Source organism: Melanerpes formicivorus, unplaced genomic scaffold (assembly GCF_026170545.1).
Source record: "Melanerpes formicivorus ecotype bairdi unplaced genomic scaffold, bMelFor1.0.p_v2 SCAF_224, whole genome shotgun sequence".
NCBI lineage: Eukaryota > Metazoa > Chordata > Aves > Piciformes > Picidae > Melanerpes > Melanerpes formicivorus.
In genome coordinates, this window is record NW_027142576.1 from 343247 (window position 1) to 361036 (window position 17790).

The window sequence follows — 17790 nt, forward strand, 5'->3', positions numbered from 1 at the left end:
CACCTGGATCCCTCTGGAGCTGCTTGGTGACCTTCAGCCCCTTGGATCCCACCTGGATCCCTCTGGATCTCCTCCCCCATGGCCTTGGAGCCCCTGGGGCAGCTGGGGGTGGGGCTGGGGGCTGCTGGGGGGTCCTCAGGGCTGCTGTCCCCCCCCCAGCCAGGGTCACCCAGCTGGCCAGAGGCTTCTCCAGCTCCTGGAAGGCCTCGGTGGAGGCCCTGAGCCAGGACGTGATGAGGTCCTTCAGCAACTTCAAGAACGGAACCAGCATCATCCAGGTGGGGCTGGGGGGGGGGCTGAGAGGGGTCCTGGGGGTGTCCTGAGGGGGACTTGGGGGTTCCTGGGGGTTCTGAGGGAAGTCTGGGGGGTATATGGGGGGGTTCTGGAGGGTCTGAGGGAGATCTGGAGGCATCCTGGGGTTTGGGGTGGAGGTCTGGAAGGGTCCTCTGGGGTCTGAGGGAGATCTGGAGGGGGCCTGGGGGGGCTGAGGGAGATCTGGAGGGGGCCTGGGGGGGCTGAGGGAGATCTGGAGGGGGCCTGGGGGGGCTGAGGGAGATCTGAGAGGGGTCCTGGAGGGGGCTGAGGTGGGCTGTGGGTGGTGTGGAGGGGTCCTGGGGGGTCTAAGGGAGATCTGGAAGGGTCCTGGGGGTCAGGGGGGAGGTCTGGAAGGGTCTTGGGGGTCGGGGGGGGGAGGTCTGGAGGGGTCCTGGGGGTGTCCTGGGGGAGCTGAGGGGGACTTGGAGGGTCCTGGGGGGTCTGAGGGTGGTGTGGAGCAGTCCTGGGGGGTCTGAGGGAGATCTGGGAGGGGTCCTGGAGGGGCTAGAGGGATTCCTGGGGGGGGGGCTGAGGGAGGTCTGGAGGGGTCCTGGGGATGTATGGGGGGGATCTGGAGGGGTTCTGGAGGGTCTGAGGGAGATCTGGAGGCGTCCTGGGGTTTGGGGGGGAGGCCTGGAAGGGTCCTGGGGGGTCTGAGGGAGATCTGGGAGGGGTCCTGGAGGGTCTAGAGGGATTCTGGAGGGAGGTCTGGAGGGGTCCTGGGGGGGTCTGAGGGGGACTTGGAAGGTCCTGGGGGGTCTGAGGGTGGTGTGGAGCAGTCCTGGGGGGTCTGAGTGAGATCTGGAGGGGTCCTAGAGGGTCTAGAGGGATATCTGGGGGGGGGGTCTGAGGGAGGTCTGGAGGTGTCCTGGGGGGGCTCAGGGGGACTTGGAGGGTCCTGGAGCGGTCCTGGGGGGTCTGAGAGGTCTGGAGCAGTCCTGGTGGGGTCTGAGGGACGTGTGGAGTGGTCCTGGTGGTTCTGAGGGAGATCTGGGAGGGGTCCTGGAGGGTCTAGAGGGATTCTGGGGGGAGGTCTGGAGGGGTCCTGGGGGGGTCTGTGGGGGATTTGGAGGGTCCTGGGGGGGCTGAAGGTGGTGTGGAGGGGTCCTGAGGGTTCTGAGGGAGATATGGAAGGGGTCCTGGGGGTCAGGGGGGAGGTCTGGAGGGGTCCTGGGGGTGTCCTGGGGGAGCTGAGGGGGACTTGGAGGGTCCTGGGAGGGGTCCTGGGGGGTGGGGGGTGTCCTGGGAGTGTGGGTGCCCAGCCGTGCCCGGTGCAGGGGGTCCTGGGGGGGTCCTGGGGTGTCCCAGGGGTCCGTGCCTGGTGCAGGGGGTCCTGGGGGGTCCATGCCCAGCGGTGCCCGGTGTGGGGGGTCCTGGGGGTGTGGGTGCCCAGCTGTGCCCAGTGCAGGGGTCCTGGGGATGCCCTGGGGGTGTGGGTGCCCAGCTGTGCCCAGTGCAGGGGTTCTGGGGGGTCCATGCCCAGCTGTGCCCGGTGTGGGGGGGTCCTGGGGGTCCATGCCCAGCAGTGCCCAGTGCGGGGGGTCCTGGGGGGTCCCTGATGCCCCGTGGGTCTGTGCCCAGCCATGCCCAGTGCAGGGGGGTCCTGGGGGTGCCCTGGGGGTCCCGGTTGTCCCGTGGGTCCGTGCCCAGCTGTGCCCGGTGCGGGGGGGTCCCAGGGGTGCCCTGGGGGTCTCGGGTGCCCCGTGGGTCCGTGCCCAGCTGTGCCCGGTGTGGGGGGTCCTGGGGGGTCCATGCCCAGCAGTGCCCAGTGCGGGGGGGTCCTGGGGGGTCCCTGATGCCCCGTGGGTCCGTGCCCATCCATGCCCAGTGCAGGGGGTCCCGGGGGTGCCCTGGGGGTCCCTGATGCCCCGTGGGTCCGTGCCCAGCCATGCCCAGTGCAGGGGGTCCTGGGGGTGCCCTGGGGGTCCTGGGTGCCTGGGGGTCCGTGCCCAGCCGTGCCCAGTGCAGGGGGTCCTGGGGGTGCCCTGGGGGGTCCTGGGTGCCTGGGGGTCCGTGCCCAGCCATGCCCAGTGCAGGGGGGTCCCGGGGGTGCCCTGGGGGTCCCGGGTGCCCCGTGGGTCAGTGCCCAGCCGTGCCCAGTGCGGGGGGGTCCCGGGGGTGCCCTGGGGGTGCCGGGGTGCCCCGTGGGTCCGTGCCCAGCCATGCCCAGTGCGGGGGGGTCCCGGGGGGTGCCCTGGGGGGTGCCGGGGTGCCCCGTGGGTCCGTGCCCAGCCGTGCCCAGTGCAGGGGGTCCCGGGGGTGCCCTGGGGGTCCCGGTTGCCCCATGGGTCCGTGCCCAGCCATGCCCAGTGCAGGGGATCCTGAGGGTGCCCTGGGGGTGCCGGGTGCCCCATGGGTCCGTGCCCAGCCATGCCCAGTGCAGGGGTTCCTGAGGGTGCCCTAGGGGTCCCGGTTGTCCCATGTGTCTGTGCCCATCCATGCCCAGTGCAGGGGTCCTGGGGGGTGCCCTGAGGGTCCTGGGTGCCCCATGGGTCCGTGCCCAGCCGTGCCCAGTGCGGGGGGTCCCGGGGGTGCCCTGGGGGTGCCGGGTGCCCCATGTGTCTGTGCCCAGCCGTGCCTGTGCCGGCAGGGGGCGCTGACGCAGCTGATTCAGTACTACCACCGCTTCCACAAGCTGCTGGCGCTGCCCCCGCTGCGGGCGCTGCCGGCCCGGGCAGACCTCATCAACCTGCACCACCTCATGGTGGAGCTCAAGAAGCACAAACCCAACTTCTGAGCTGGCACCCCCCCACCCCGGGCACTGCCCCTGCCAACCCAGCCCCTGGCACCCTCCCAGGCACTGCCCCTGCCAACCCAGCCCCTGCCAACCCAGCCCCTGGCACCCTCCCAGGCACTGCCCCTGCCAACCCAGCCCCTGCCAACCCAGCCCCCGGGGGGCGGGGGGGGAGGCAGCCCCCGGGCTGGCATCAGCCTCCCTCACCCCCTGGTGCCATCCCCCTTGCTGCCACCCCCAGCCCCTGGTGCCACCACCAGGGGCTGCAGGCATCAACCTTTACCCTAGTGCCACCAACCCTCTCCTAGTGGCATCTCCCCCCTCCTGCCACCTGCCCCCCAGGACCATCTCCCCCCTGGTGCCCCCTCCCCCTGAAGTCTCCCCCTTGGTGCCCACTCCCCTTGGTGCCAGCTCCCCTGGTGCCCCCTCCCCTTGGTGCCCACTCCCTCTGGTGCCCACTCACTCAGCTGCCCCTCCCCTTGGTGCCCAGGTGCCCTGGTGCCCACTCCCTCTGGTGCCAGCTCCCCTGGTGCCCCCTCCCCTTGGTGTCCCCTGTGTCTCCCCCCTTGGTGCCCCCTGCCCTTGGTGCCCACTCCCCCTGGTGCCCCCTCCCCTTGGTTCCAGCTCCCCTGATGCCCCTCAGTGTCTCCCCAATTGGTGCCCCCCTCCCCTGAAGTCTCCCCCCTGGTGCCCCCTCCCTTGGTGCCCCCTCAGTGTCTCCCCCCTTGGTGCTCCCTCCCTTGGTGCCAGCTCCCCTGGTGCCAGCTGCCCCGGTGTGTCCCCCCAGTGCCCCCACACCCTTGGTGCCCCCTTCCCTTGGTGCCAGCTCCCCTGGTCCCCCTTCAGTGTCTCCCCACTTGGTGCCCTCTCCCCCTGGTGCCCCCTCCCCTTGGTGCCCCCCTTCCCTTGGAGCCCCCTACCCTTGGTGCCCACTCCCTCTGGTTCCCCCTCCCCTTGGTGCCAGCTCCCCTGGCGCCCCCTCCCCCCGGCGCCCCCTGGTGGATAAAGCTCAGAGGACCTCAAGTTTGTCTTTATTGAGGCCGGGGGGGGGGTGGGGGGGTGTTTGGGGGGGGGGTCCAAGGGGGGGTGGGGGGTCCCCAACTGTGTGCCCCCCCTCCCCCCACCCCCACCCTGCTGCCCCCCCCCCCAGCGTGGTGCCACCCTTGGCTTGGGGGGGGAAGGACACAGAACCTGGGGGGGGGGAACCCCTGGGGGGTGCTGGGGGTCAGGGTCCCCCCAAAGCACCAGGGACCCCTCCCCCCAAACTGGGGGTGAGTGGAGGAGAAGGGGAGGGGGGGGACACACACAACTGGGGGGGACACACACAATTGGGGGGGTCCCCAAGTCTTGGGGGGGGTCCCCAAGTCTCAGGAGGCCAGCAGGGAACTGTCCCCACTTGGGGGGGGGGGCAGCAGACCCTCAGCCCCCCCACAGCTCCCCCCAAAATGTCCAAACCCCAAAGTGCTCCTCCAGGAGTCCCCCAGGAAGAGAGGGGACCCCAAGGGCTCTGAGGGGACCCCAAAAGCTCTCAGAGGACCCTAAAGGCTCTCAGAGGACCCCAAGGGCTCTGAGGGGACCCTAAGGGCTCTGAGGGGACCCCAAAGGCTCTCAGGGGACCCCAAGAGCTCTGAGTGGACCCTAAAGGCTCTCAGGGGACCCCAAAGGCTCTGAGAGGACCCCAAGAACTCTCAGGGGACCCCAAAGGCTCTGAGGGGACCCCAAGGGCTCTGAGGGGACCCCAAAGACTCTGAGGGGACCCCCTGAGGCTCTTGGGGTCCCTTCCAAGCTTGAAGGGCCCTGGAGCCCCCAAGAGGCCGGAGGGGGCTGCAGGAGTGCTGAGGGCACCCCGGGAGGTTTGGGGGAGCCCCCAGCCCCTCACTTCTGCTCCTTGGTGGGGGCATAGTAGAGCTCCAGGGGCTTGCTGACCTTCCAGTACTTCTCATTGACCAGCTCCAGGGTCAGGGAACCGTTGAGGGTCTGGGGGGGAGCGGGGAATGGGGAGGGGGCTTCAGCTTTGGGGTCCCCCTGGGCCCCCCAAAGACCTCTGGCTGGCCTCCAGACTGTCAAGGGCCCAACCCCCTTCCAACCCCTCCCAGTCCCCCCAAACCCCCTCCCAGTCCCTCCAAACCCCTCCCAATCCCCTCCCAGTCCCTCCCAACCCCTCCTAGCCCCCTTCCAACCCCTCCTAGCCCCCTCCCAATCCCCTCCCAGTCCCTCCCAACCCCCTGCCAGACTTCTCCAATCCCCTCCCATCCCCTCCCAGTCCCTCCCAACCCCCTCCCAGTCCCTCCCAACCCCTCCAAACCTCCTCCCAGTCCCTCCCAACCCTCTCCCAGTCCCTCCCAACCCCCTTCCAGACTTCTCCAATCCCCTCCCAGTCCTTCCCAACCCCTCCAACCCCCTCCCAGCGCCCCCCACCGTGAAGGTGCCGCCGGGGGTGGTGATGTAGATTGTGTACTGCTTCTCTGAGACCTCCTCCAGCCCTGCTGCAGCCTCGGGGCAGGGCCCTGGGGCCTCTTCCAGGGCGATCCTCAGGGCCAGGTACTTGGAGAGGTGATCGACAGTGGCGTTGGCTGTGGTCTTGACATAGCTGGGGGGGGAGGGGAGAGGGGGGAGGAGGGGAGGAGGGAGGAAGGGAAATTGAAGAAAGATTAAAGAGGAAAGAAAAAGGAAAAGTAGAGAAGGAAAGTCAGAGAGGAGACAGGAAAAATGGAGAGGAAGGGAGAGGGAGAAAGGAAGTGGGAAGAAGAAAAAGGGAGGAGGAAGAAGGAAAGGAGAGGGAAGGTTGGAGAAAGAGAAAAGGAGGAAAAGAAAGAGGAAAGGAAGAGAGAAGGAGAGGGAGAGGAGGGGAAAGAGGAGAGAGGGAGAGGAGGGGAAAGAGGAGAGAGGGAGAGGAGGGGAAAGAGGAGAGAGGGAGAGGAGGGGAAAGAGGAGAGAGGGAGAGGAGGGGAAAGAGGAGAGAGGAGAGGAGGGGGAAAGAGGAGAGAGGGGAGAGGAGGGGAAAGAGGAGAGAGGGAGAGGAGGGGAAAGAGGAGAGAGGGAGAGGAGGGGAAAGAGGAGAGAGGGAGAGGAGGGGAAGGAGGAGAGAGGGAGAGGAGGGGAAGGAGGAGAGAGGGAGAGGAGGGGAAGGAGGAGAGAGGGAGAGGAGGGGAAGGAGGAGAGAGGGAGAGGAGGGGAAGGAGGAGAGAGGGAGAGGAGGGGAAGGAGGAGAGAGGGAGAGGAGGGGAAGGAGGAGAGAGGGAGAGGAGGGGAAGGAGGAGAGAGGGAGAGGAGGGGAAGGAGGGAGAGAGGGAGAGGAGGGGAAGGAGGAGAGAGGGAGAGGAGGGGAAGGAGGAGAGAGGGAGAGGAGGGGAAGGAGGAGAGAGGGAAGAGGAGGGGAAGGAGGAGAGAGGGAGAGGAGGGGAAGGAGGAGAGAGGGAGAGGAGGGGAAGGAGGAGAGAGGGAGAGGAGGGGAAGGAGGAGAGAGGGAGAGGAGGGGAAGGAGGAGAGAGGGAGAGGAGGGGAAGGAGGAGAGAGGGAGAGGAGGGGAAGGAGGAGAGAGGGAGAGGAGGGGAAGGAGGAGAGAGGGAGAGGAGGGGAAGGAGGAGAGAGGGAGGAGGAGGGGAAGGAGGAGAGAGGGAGAGGAGGGGAAGGAGGAGAGAGGGAGAGGAGGGGGAAGGGAGGAGAGAGGGAGAGGAGGGGAAGGAGGAGAGAGGGAGAGGAGGGGAAGGAGGAGAGAGGGAGAGGAGGGGAAGGAGGAGAGAGGGAGAGGAGGGAAAGGAGGAGAGAGGGAGAGGAGGGGAAAGGAGGAGAGAGGGAGAGGAGGGGAAGGAGGAGAGAGGGAGAGGAGGGGAAGGAGGAAAGAGGGAGAGGAGGGGAAGGAGGAAAGAGGAGAGGAGGGGAAGGAGGAAAGAGGGAGAGGAGGGAAGGAGGAGAGAGGGAGAGGAGGGGAAGGAGGAGAGAGGGAGAGGAGGGGAAAGAGGAGAGAGGGAGAGGGAGGGGAAAAGGGGGAGAGGGAGAGGAAAAGGGGGGGAGAAAGGGGGGGGAAAGGGGGAAAAAGGGGGGGAGAAGGGGGGGAAGAAGGAGATAGAGAGGGAAGAAGAGGAAAAGAGAGGGAAGAAGAGGAAAGAGAGGAAGAAGTGGAAAAGAGAGGGAAGAAGAGGAAAAGAGAGGGAAGAAGAGGAAAAGAGAGGGAAGAAGTGGAAAAGAGAGGGAAGAAGTGGAAAAGAGAGGGAAGAAGTGGAAAAGAGAGGGAAGAAGAGGAAAAGAGAGGGAAGAAGAGGAAAAGAGAGGGAAGAGAGGAAAAGAGAGGGAAGAAGTGGAAAAGAGAGGGGAGAAGTGGAAAAGAGAGGGAAGAAGTGGAAAAGAGAGGGAAGAAGAGGAAAAGAGAGGGGAGAAGTGGAAAAGAGAGGGAAGAAGAGGAAAAGAGAGGGGAGAAGAAAAGAGAGGGGAGAGGAAGGTTAAAGAAAGGGCAAAGGCAAAGGAGGGAAGGAAGGAGAGGGAGAGAGAAGGGAAGTTAGGAGAGGGAGATGAGTCCCTTCCAGCCCCAGTCCCCCCGACTGCCCTCCAACCCCCCCCCCAGGTTCCTCCCCCCCTCCCCTCCAACCCCCCCCCACTTTCGCACTCCCCTCCAACCGCCCCCAGGTTCCTCCCCGCTTCCCCCCCCAGCCCCCCGCACCGGGTCTGGCTGTACTCTCCCTTCTCCACCAGCAGGGGGTGCGCTCGGAACACCAGCTCGATCTCGCTGGTGCCCGGCTCCAGCCCGGCCTCGGGGCTGCCCCTGCCGCCCCCTTCGTGGGGGGCCTCGGGGTCGGGCTCGGGGCCGGAGTCGTCGGAGCCGCGGGAGCGCTTGCGGCTGGGGCCGGCCTCGGGGTGGCCGGGGGCCGAGGCGCTGCTGAGGTGCGAGCGGCTGTCGCAGTTGTCCTCCCCCGCCGCTGAAGGTGGCGTTGTCCGACTCCTGGTGCAGCTTCCGCACACGCTGCGCCCTGCCGGGGGGGGAAACGGCTCGAAACGGAGCCCCCGGGGGCCGGCCCGCAGCCCACGGGGGCCAGCCCGCAGCCCAGGCAGCCAGCCCGCAGCCCAGGGACCCGGCCCGCAGCCCAAGGGGCCAGCCCGCAGCCCAGGGAGCCGGCCCGCAGCCCAGGCAGCCAGCCCGCAGCCCAAGGAGCCAGCCCGCAGCCCAAGGAGCCAGCCCGCAGCCCAAGGAGCCAGCCCGCAGCCCAAGGAGCCAGCCCGCAGCCCAAGGAGCCAGCCCCCAGCCCAAGGAGCCAGCCCCCAGCCCAAGGAGCCAGCCCCCAGCCCAAGGAGCCAGCCCGCAGCCCAGGGAGCCAGCCCGCAGCCCAGGGAGCCAGCCCGCAGCCCAGGGAGCCAGCCCGCAGCCCAATCAGCCAGCCCGCAGCCCCAGGAGCCAGCCCGCAGCCCAAGGAGCCAGCCCGCAGCCCAATCAGCCAGCCCGCAGCCCAATCAGCCAGCCCGCAGCCCAGGGAGCCAGCCCGCAGCCCAGGGAGCCAGCCCGCAGCCCAGGGAGCCAGCCCGCAGCCCAATCAGCCAGCCCGCAGCCCAATCAGCCAGCCCGCAGCCCAATCAGCCAGCCCGCAGCCCAATCAGCCAGCCCGCAGCCCAATCAGCCAGCCCGCAGCCCACGGGGCCAGCCCGCAGCCCAGGAGCCAGCCCGCAGCCCAAGGAGCCAGCCCGCAGCCCAAGGAGCCAGCCCGCAGCCCAATCAGCCAGCCCGCAGGCCACGGGGCCAGCCCGCAGCCCAAGGAGCCAGCCCGCATCCCAAGGAGCCAGCCCGCAGCCCAGGCAGCCAGCCCGCAGCCCCGGGAGCCAGCCCCCAGCCCAAGGAGCCAGCCCGCAGCCCAAGGAGCCGGCCCGCAGCCCAGGGAGCCAGCCCGCAGCCCAATCAGCCAGCCCGCAGCCCAATCAGCCAGCCCGTAGCCCAATCAGCCAGCCCGCAGCCCAGGGAGCCAGCCCGCAGCCCAAGGAGCCGGCCCGCAGCCCAGGGAGCCAGCCCGCAGCCCAGGCAGCCAGCCCGCAGCCCAGGAGCCAGCCCGCAGCCCAGGAGCCAGCCCGCAGCCCAGGAGCCAGCCCGCAGCCCAGGCAGCCAGCCCGCAGCCCCAGGAGCCAGCCCGCAGCCCAGGCAGCCAGCCCGCAGCCCAGGAGCCAGCCCGCAGCCCAAGGAGCCAGCCCGCAGCCCAGGCAGCCAGCCCGCAGCCCAGGCAGCCAGCCCGCAGCCCAGGGAGCCAGCCCGCAGCCCAAGGAGCCAGCCCGCAGCCCAATCGGCCAGCCCGCAGCCCAATCAGCCAGCCCGCAGCCCAGGGAGCCAGCCCGCAGCCAATCAGCCAGCCCGCAGCCCAAGGAGCAGCCCGTAGCCCAATCAGCCAGCCCGCAGCCCAATCAGCCAGCCCGTAGCCCAATCAGCCAGCCCGCAGCCCAGGGAGCCAGCCCGCAGCCCAAGGAGCCGGCCCGCAGCCCAGGGAGCCAGCCCCCAGCCCCAGGAGCCAGCCCGTAGCCCAAGGAGCCAGCCCGCAGCCCAAGGAGCCAGCCCACAGCCCACTCAGCCAGCCCGCAGCAAGGAGCCCAGCCCCCCCAAGGACCAGCCCGCAGCCCAAGGAGCCAGCCCCCAGCCCACTCAGCCAGCCCGCAGCCCCAGGAGCCAGCCCCCAGCCCAAGGAGCCAGCCCCCAGCCCAAGGAGCCAGCCCCCAGCCCAAGGAGCCAGCCCGCAGCCCAAGGAGCCAGCCCCCAGCCCAAGGAGCCAGCCCCCAGCCCAGGGAGCCAGCCCCCAGCCCAGGGAGCCAGCCCCCAGCCCCAGGAGCCAGCCCGCAGCCCAAGGAGCCAGCCCCCAGCCCAGGGAGCCAGCCGCAGCCCAGGGAGCCAGCCCGCAGCCCAAGGAGCCAGCCCGCAGCCCCAGGAGCCAGCCCGCAGCCCAAGGAGCCAGCCCCCAGCCCACTCAGCCAGCCCCCAGCCCACTCAGCCAGCCCGCAGCCCAAGGAGCCAGCCCGCAGCCCAGGGAGCCAGCCCGCAGCCCAAGGAGCCAGCCCGCAGCCCCAGGAGCCAGCCCGCAGCCCAGGGAGCCAGCCCGCAGCCCCAGGAGCCAGCCCCCAGCCCACTCAGCCAGCCCGCAGCCCCAGGAGCCAGCCCGCAGCCCCAGGAGCCAGCCCGCAGCCCCAGGAGCCAGCCCGCAGCCCAAGGAGCCAGCCCCCAGCCCAAGGAGCCAGCCCGCAGCCCCAGGAGCCAGCCCGCAGCCCAAGGAGCCAGCCCCCAGCCCAAGGAGCCAGCCCCCAGCCCCAGGAGCCAGCCCGCAGCCCAAGGAGCCAGCCCCCAGCCCACTCAGCCAGCCCGCAGCCCAAGGAGCCAGCCCGCAGCCCAAGGAGCCAGCCCCCAGCCAGGGAGCCAGCCCGCAGCCCAGGGAGCCGGCCCGCAGCCCAGGGAGCCAGCCCGCAGCCCAAGGAGCCAGCCCGCAGCCCAAGGAGCCGGCCCGCAGCCCAGGGGAGCCGGCCCGCAGCCCAGGGAGCCGGCCCGCAGCCCAGGGAGCCGGCCCGCAGCCCAGGGAGCCGGCCCGCAGCCCAGGGAGCCGGCCCGCAGCTCAGGGAGCCGGCCCGCAGCTCAGGGAGCCGGCCCGCAGCCCACGGGGCCGGCCCGGAGCCAGGGGAGGGGCGAGGGCCGAAGGGGAGCTCCAGGGGAGGGATCCCGGGGGAGGAGCTCAGCAGAGGGGGAGCTGCAGGGGAGGGTCTGCAGGGGAGGGGGAGCTCCAGGGCAGGGGGTGCAAGGCAGGAGGAGCTCCAGGGCAGGGGCTGCGGGGCAGGGGGCAGCTGCAGGGCAGGGGGGGGAGCTGCAGGGCAGGGGGGGAGCTGCAGGGCAGGGGGAGCTGCAGGGCAGGGGGGGAGCTGCAGGGCAGGGGGAGCTGCAGGGCAGGGGGAGCTGCAGGGCAGGGGGAGCTGCAGGGCAGGGGGAGCCCCAGGGATAGGACTCTGGCCAAGGAAAAGCTCCAGAGCTGGAGGGGGAAAGGAGACAGCCAGAGCTCCACAGACGGGAGTGAGTGGCACCTGGGCCCCGAGCAGGGCAGCTCCAGGGAGGCTCAGGGAAGGTCAGCAGGGAGGGAAGCTCAGGGGGGGCAGCAGGCAGGGAGGGAAGCTCAGGGGGGGCAGCAGGGGGGGAGGGAAGCTCAGGGGGGGCAGCAGGGGGGGAGGGAAGCTCAGGGGGGGGCAGCAGGGGGGGAGGGAAGCTCAGGGGGGGCAGCAGGGGGGGAGGGAAGCTCAGGGGGGGCAGCAGGGGGGGAGGGAAGCTCAGGGGGGGCAGCAGGGGGGGAGGGAAGCTCAGGGGGGGCAGCAGGGGGGGAGGGAAGCTCAGGGGGGGCAGCAGGGGGGGAGGGAAGCTCAGGGGGGGCAGCAGGCAGGGAAGCTCAGGGGGTGCAGCAGGCAGGGAGGGAGGGGAGCTGGGGGGGGGCAGCAGGGAGGGAGGGAAGCTGGGGGGGGGCAGCAGGGAGGGAGGAAGGGAAGCTCAGGAGGGGCAGCAGGCAGGGAGGGAAGCTCAGGGGGGGCAGCAGGGGAGGGGAGGGAAGCTCAGGGGGGGCAGCAGGGGGGGAGGGAAGCTCAGGGGGGGCAGCAGGGGGGGAGGGAAGCTCAGGAGGGGCAGGAGGGAGGGAGGGAAGCTCAGGAGGGGCAGCAGCAGGGAAGCTCAGGGGGTGCAGCAGGCAGGGAAGCTCAGGGGGTGCAGCAGGCAGGGAAGCTCAGGGGGGTGCAGCAGGCAGGGAGGGAGGGGAGCTGGGGGGGGCAGCAGGGAGGGAGGGAAGCTGGGGGGGGCAGCAGGGGAGGGAGGAAGCTGGGGGGGGCAGCAGGGAGGGAGGAAGGGAAGCTCAGGAGGGGCAGCAGGCAGGGAGGGAAGCTCAGGGGGGGCAGCAGGCAGGGAGGGAAGCTCAGGGGGGGCAGCAGGCAGGGAGGGAAGCTCAGGGGGGGCAGCAGGCAGGGAGGGAAGCTCAGGGGGGGCAGCAGGCAGGGAGGGAGGGGAGCTCAGGAGGGGCAGCAGGGAGGGAGGGAGGGGAGCTCAGGAGGGGCAGCAGGGAGGGAGGGAAGCTCAGGGGGGGCAGCAGGGAGGGAGGGAAGCTCAGGAGGGGCAGCAGGGAGGGAGGGAAGCTCAGGGGGGGCAGCAGGCAGGGAGGGAGGGGAGCTCAGGAGGGGCAGCAGGGAGGGAGGGAGGGGAGCTCAGGAGGGGCAGCAGGCAGGGAGGGAAGCTCAGGGGGGGGCAGCAGGCAGGGAGGGAAGCTCAGGGGGGGGCAGCAGGCAGGGGAGGGAGGGGAGCTCAGGAGGGGCAGCAGGAGGGAGGGAAGCTCAGGGGGGGGCAGCAGGGAGGGAAGCTCAGGGGGGCAGCAGGGAAGGGTTGGGATGCCAGGGGAAGCTGCGGATGGCCTGCAGGGAGGGGAGGGCAGCTCTGGGCCCCCCTGGGGCGGCAGGGGCAGCTGTGCCAGCTGTGCCCTCCCCCACCTGTGCATGGCCTGCATCTGAGCCCCTCCTCGATGCTGCTGCTGAGGGCCTGCTGGTTGTGCAGGCGGCGCTGAGCTTGGCCAGCACCCGGTCCTGGTGCGCCTCGTACTCGTCCCTGCTGGGGTAGATCTTGGAGATGAGGGCGTCGAAGTTGGGGTCGGGGCGCAGGGAGCGCTTGGAGACCAGCTTCTTGCGGCAGGTGGGGCACTCCTTGTTGCTGGGCATGGGGGGCACAGGCTGGCACCTCGCCTGGGGATGGTGCCAATCCCTACCCCCCCCCAAACGGGGCCAGGGGGACAGCACCGCCCCGGGGGGACAGCACCGCCCCGGGGCCCTCTCCCTGCTGCCCTCTGCTCCCTCCCTGTTCCCCAGTGCCCTCTCCCTGCTCCCCAGTGCCCTCTCCCTGCTGCCCTGTGCCCTCTCCCTGCTGCCCTCTGCTCCCTCCCTGCTCCCCAGTGCCCTCCCCCAGTGCCCTCTGCCCCCTTCCTGTTCCCCCAGTGCCCTCTCCCTGCTGCCCTCTGCTCCCTCCCTGTTCCCCAGTGCCCTCTCCCTGCTGCCCTCTGCTCCCTCCCTGCTCCCCAGTGCCCTCTCCCTGCTCCCCAGTGCCCTCTCCCTGCTGCCCTCTGCTCCCTCCCTGCTGCCCTCTGCTCCCTCCCTGCTGCCCAGTGCCCTCTCCCTGCTGCCCTCTGCTCCCTCCCTGCTGCCCAGTGCCCTCTCCCTTCTCCCCAGTGCCCTCTCCCTGCTGCCCTCTGCCCCCTCCCTGCTCCCAGTGCCCTCTCCCTGCTGCCCTCTGCTCCCTCCCTGTTCCCCAGTGCCCTCCCGCCTGCTGCCCTCTGCTCCCTCCCTGTTCTCCAGTGCCCTCCCCCTGCTGCCCTCTGCTCCCTCCCTGTTCTCCAGTGCCCTCTCCCTGCTGCCCTCTGCTCCCTCCCTGTTCTCCAGTGCCCTCCCCCTGCTGCCCTCTGCTCCCTCCCTGTTCCCCAGTGCCCTCTCCCTGCTGCCCTCTGCTCCCTCCCTTTTCCCCAGTGCCCTCTCCCTGCTGCCCTCTGCTCCCTCCCTGCTGCCCAGTGCCCTCTCCCTGTTGCCCTCTGCCCCCCTCCCTGCTGCCCAGTGCCCTCTCCCTGTTGCCCTCTGCTCCCTCCCTGCTGCCCAGTGCCCTCTCCCCAGTGCCCTCTCCCTGCTGCCCTCTCCCTGCTGCCCTCTGCTCCCTCCCTGTTCCCCAGTGCCCTCTCCCTGCTGCCCTCTGCTCCCTCCCTTTTCCCCAGTGCCCTCTCCCTGCTGCCCTCTGCTCCCTCCCTGCTGCCCAGTGCCCTCTCCCTGTTGCCCTCTGCCCCCTCCCTGCTGCCCAGTGCCCTCTCCCTGTTGCCCTCTGCCCCCTCCCTGCTGCCCAGTGCCCTCTCCCTGTTGCCCTCTGCTCCCTCCCTGCTGCCCAGTGCCCTCTCCCCAGTGCCCTCTCCCTGCTGCCCTCTCCCTGCTGCCCTCTGCTCCCTCCCTGTTCCCCAGTGCCCTCTCCCTGCTGCCCTCTGCTCCCTCCCTTTTCCCCCAGTGCCCTCTCCCTGCTGCCCTCTGCTCCCTCCCTGCTGCCCAGTGCCCTCTCCCTGTTGCCCTCTGCCCCCTCCCTGCTGCCCAGTGCCCTCTCCCTGCTGCCCTCTGCTCCCTCCCTGCTGCCCAGTGCCCTCTCCCTGTTGCCCTCTGCTCCCTCCCTGCTGCCCAGTGCCCTCTCCCCAGTGCCCTCTCCCTGCTGCCCTCTCCCTGCTGCCCTCTGCTCCCTCCCTGCTCCCCAGTGCCCTCTCCCTGCTGCCCTCTGCCCTCTCCCTGCTGCCCTCTGCTCCCTCCCTGTTCCCCAGTGCCCTCTCCCTGCTGCCCTCTTCCCTCTGTACCCCCTCCCCAATGCCCTCTCCCTGTTCCACTCTGCCTGCTGCCCTCTGCTGCCCCCTAGTGCCCTCTGCTGCTCTTTGCTATTCTCCAGTGTCCTATGTTGTCCCCAGCTGCTCTCTGCTGCCCTCCAGTGCCCTCTGCTGCCCCTTGCTGCCCCCCAGTGCCCTCTACTGCCCCCTTCTGCTCCCTGATGCCCTATGCTGCCTTCTGGTACCCTATGCTGCCCCCTGCCACCCCTTGCTGCTCCTTGCTGCCCCCTGGTACCCCATACTGACCCCTGCTGCCCTATGCTGCTCTTTGGTGCCCCCAGCTGTCCTCTGCTTCCCTCTGCTGCTCCCTGGTACCCCATACTGCCCCCTGCTGCCATCCAGTGCCCTCTGCTGCTCCCTGCTGCTCCCTGGTACCCCATACTGCCCCTGCTGGCCGTATACTGCCCCCGGCTGCCCCCCAGTGCTCTGTGCCCCCCACTGCAGCCCCCCAGGGCCCTGTGTCACTCCCAGCTGCCCTCTGCTGCTCTCTGCTGCACCCCAGTGCCCTCTGCTGCCCTCCAGTGCCCTCTGCTGCCCCCCTGCTGCCCCCCCAGTGCCCTGTGCCCCCCCCTGCAGCCCCCCAGGGCCCTGTGTCACTCCCAGCTGCCCTCTGCTGCTCTCTGCTGCACCCCAGTGCCCTCTGCTGCCCTCCAGTGCCCTCTGCTGCCCCCTGCTGCCCCCCAGTGCCCTGTGCCCCCCCCTGCAGCCCCCCAGGGCCCTGTGTCACTCCCAGCTGCCCTCTGCTGCTCTCTGCTGCACCCCAGTGCCCTCTGCTGCCCTCCAGTGCCCTCTGCTGCCCCTAGTGCTCTCTGCTGCTCTCTGCTGCCCCCAGCTGCCCCCCCAGTGCCCTCTGCTGCTCTCTGCTGCCCCCTGCAGGCCCCCAGTGCCCTGTGTCCACCCCCAGCTGCCCTCTGCTGCCCCCTAGTGCTCTCTGCTGCTCTCTGCTGCCCCCTGCTGTGCCCCAGTGCCCTCTGCTGCCCCCTTTTGCCCTCTGGCACTCTATGCTGCCTTCTGGTACCCCTCTGCTGCCCTCCAGTGCCCTCTGCAGGCCCCCAATGCCGTGTTGCCCCCCAGCTGCCCTCTGCTGCCCCCTAGTGCCCTCTGCTGCCCCCTGCTGTGCCCCAGTGCCTTCTGGTACCTTATGCTGCCCTCCAGTGCCTTCTGCTGCTCTCTGCTGCCCCCTGGTACCCCATACTGCCCCTGCTGCCCTATCCTGCCCCCTGCAGCCCCCCAGTGCCTGGTGCCACCCCCGGCTGCCCGGTGCTGCCCCCCAGTGCCCGGTGGCGCCCCCTGCAGCCCGGGTACCCGCTGCGCAGGGCGGTGACGATGCAGTCGGAGCAGAAGCGGTGCAGGCACTCCTTGGTGGTCATGGTGTTCTTCAGCATGTCCAGGCAGATGGGGCACATCAGCTCCGAGTGCAGGCTGCGCGGCGACACCGCGATCTCCGTCCCGTCCATGATGGCCTCCTGCCCCCCCCCCCCGGCCCGGGCACCCCGCATCAGTGAGGGGCACTGCCCAGGGGAGCCCCCATGGCAGCCCTGGGCACCCCCACTGCCCCCCCAGGCACCCCCCATGGCAGCCCTGGGCAACCCCACTGCCCCCCCAGGCACCCCCATGGCAGCCCTGGGCACCCCCACTGCCCCCCCAGGCACCCCCATGGCAGCCCTGGGCACCCTCACTGCCCCCCCCCCGGGGCAACCCCATGGCAGCGCTGGGCACCCTCACTGCCCCCCCAGGCACCCCCATGGCAGCCCTGGGGCACCCCCACTGCCCCCCCAGGCACCCCCATGGCAGCCCTGGGCACCCCCACTGCCCCCCCCCGGGCACCTTCACCACAGCCCTGGGCACCACCCCCTGGGCACCCACACCACAGCCCCGGGCACCCCCGGCCCAGCAACGGGCACCACCCCCGGGCACCCCCTTGGCAGCCCTGGGCACCCCCCCCCCCCCACTCCGGGCATCCCCGGCCCAGCAGTGGGCACTGCCCCCCCGGATACCCCTGGCTCAGCAATGGGCACTGCACCCCCGGGCACCCCCACCGCCCCCCTAGGCACCCCCACCACAGCCCCTGGCACCCCCACCGCCCCCTAGGCACCCCCACCGCCCCCCGGGCACCCCCACCACAGCCCCGGGCACCCCCACATCACCCCTACGTCAGCCCCGGGGCACCCCCACCGCACCCCCGGGCTCGGGGCACTATGCCCATGTCAGCCCTGGGCACCCCCACATCAACCCCGGGCTAGGGGCACCACCCCCAGATCCACCCTGGGCACCCCCGGGCTGGGGGCACTGCGGGCAGCAGGGGCTGGGAATGGCCTCAGCCTGAGAGCCTCAGGTCTGGGCCTGGCCCCCGGCCCCCCTTGGACCTCCCTGAAGCCAACCCAGGAGCCCTGGAGCCAGCCCCGGGGGCCCTGCAGCCAGCCCCGGGGGCCCTGCGCCCAGCCCCGGGGGCCCTGCAGCCCAGCCCCGGGAGCCCTGCGCCCAGCCCCGGGGGCCCTGCGCCCAGCCCCGGGAGCCCTGCGCCCAGCCCCGGGAGCCCTGCGCCCAGCCCCGGGAGCCCTGCGCCCAGCCCCGGGAGCCCTGCGCCCAGCCCCGGGAGCCCTGCGCCCAGCCCCGGGAGCCCTGCGCCCAGCCCCGGAGCCCTGCGCCCAGCCCCGGGAGCCCTGCGCCCAGCCCCGGGAGCCCTGCGCCCAGCCCCGGGGACCCTGCGCCCAGCCCCGGGGGCCCTGCTCCACCTCCCTTGGCCCCATCCCCTCTGTCCCCACCCCTTGTCCCCTCTCCCCGGTCCCACCTCCCGTCCCGGTGCGGACTCCCCTCCCCTGCCCCCTCCCCGCTCTCTATCCTGGGGCAGCTCCAAGCCTTCCCTCCCAGCCCCCCCGGGGTCCCTTCCTCCCAGTTCCTCCTTTCCCCGGTGTTCCCCCGCGGGCTGTCGGGTCCCTCCCCGCTGTCCCCCCTCCCCGTGCCGGTGCTCCCCGGGCCGGTGCCCCGCGGGCGGTACCTGCGGGGTGCGGTGCAGCTCGTACAGGCTCAGCTCCCAGGTCTTGCTGGCGCTCTGCGCGTTGGCCGGAGCGGCCATGGCGCCCGAAGAGCTTCGCCGAGAGCCGGAACCCAGCGGAGGGCTCCCGCCCCGTCCCCGCCCGCCTACCGCCGAGCCCCTCCGAGCCGCGCTGCCGGTGCTGGGCCCGCGCCCGGCCTCGCCCCGCCGCCGCCGCCGCCGGCGGAGCCCCAACTTCCGGCCGCTCGCTGAAAGGGGGGGCGGCGCCTGGAAACGGCGTCACTTCCGGGGCGGTGGCAGGGGGGGGGCCCGGTTTGCGGGGAGGGGTGGCGCCGCTTGAGGACGTCACCACCGCGGCGCGAGGGCCGCAGCCAATCGCGGCC

General features: G+C 71.0%; 3 protein-coding genes across 4 annotated transcripts in view; 2 read left to right on the forward strand and 1 right to left on the reverse strand.

Moving 5' to 3' along the window:
* The window catches only part of VPS52 (VPS52 subunit of GARP complex), a 22180-nt gene extending 18108 nt beyond the window's left edge, over positions 1-4072 (forward strand). For both annotated transcript variants that reach the window (XM_068169780.1, XM_068169781.1), the window contains exons 19-20: positions 160-278; positions 2906-4072. In XM_068169780.1, the coding sequence (XP_068025881.1) occupies positions 160-278; positions 2906-3052 (266 nt within the window). In that variant the 3' untranslated portion in view covers positions 3053-4072. The remainder of the gene's footprint in view (positions 1-159; positions 279-2905) is intronic.
* Positions 4060-17564, reverse strand: RING1 (ring finger protein 1). The gene is given in 9 exon segments (XM_068169782.1): positions 4060-5026; positions 5468-5639; positions 7707-7957; positions 7959-8013; positions 12509-12527; positions 12530-12575; positions 12578-12725; positions 15718-15878; positions 17411-17564. Coding segments are annotated over 9 exon segments (1032 nt in total). The 5' UTR covers positions 17489-17564; the 3' UTR covers positions 4060-4924.
* Positions 17487-17790, forward strand: part of RXRB (retinoid X receptor beta) — a 17659-nt gene continuing 17355 nt past the window's right edge. Inside the window, 1 exon segment of the mRNA XM_068169807.1 lies at positions 17487-17585. Within this exon segment, the coding sequence (XP_068025908.1) occupies positions 17487-17585 (99 nt within the window).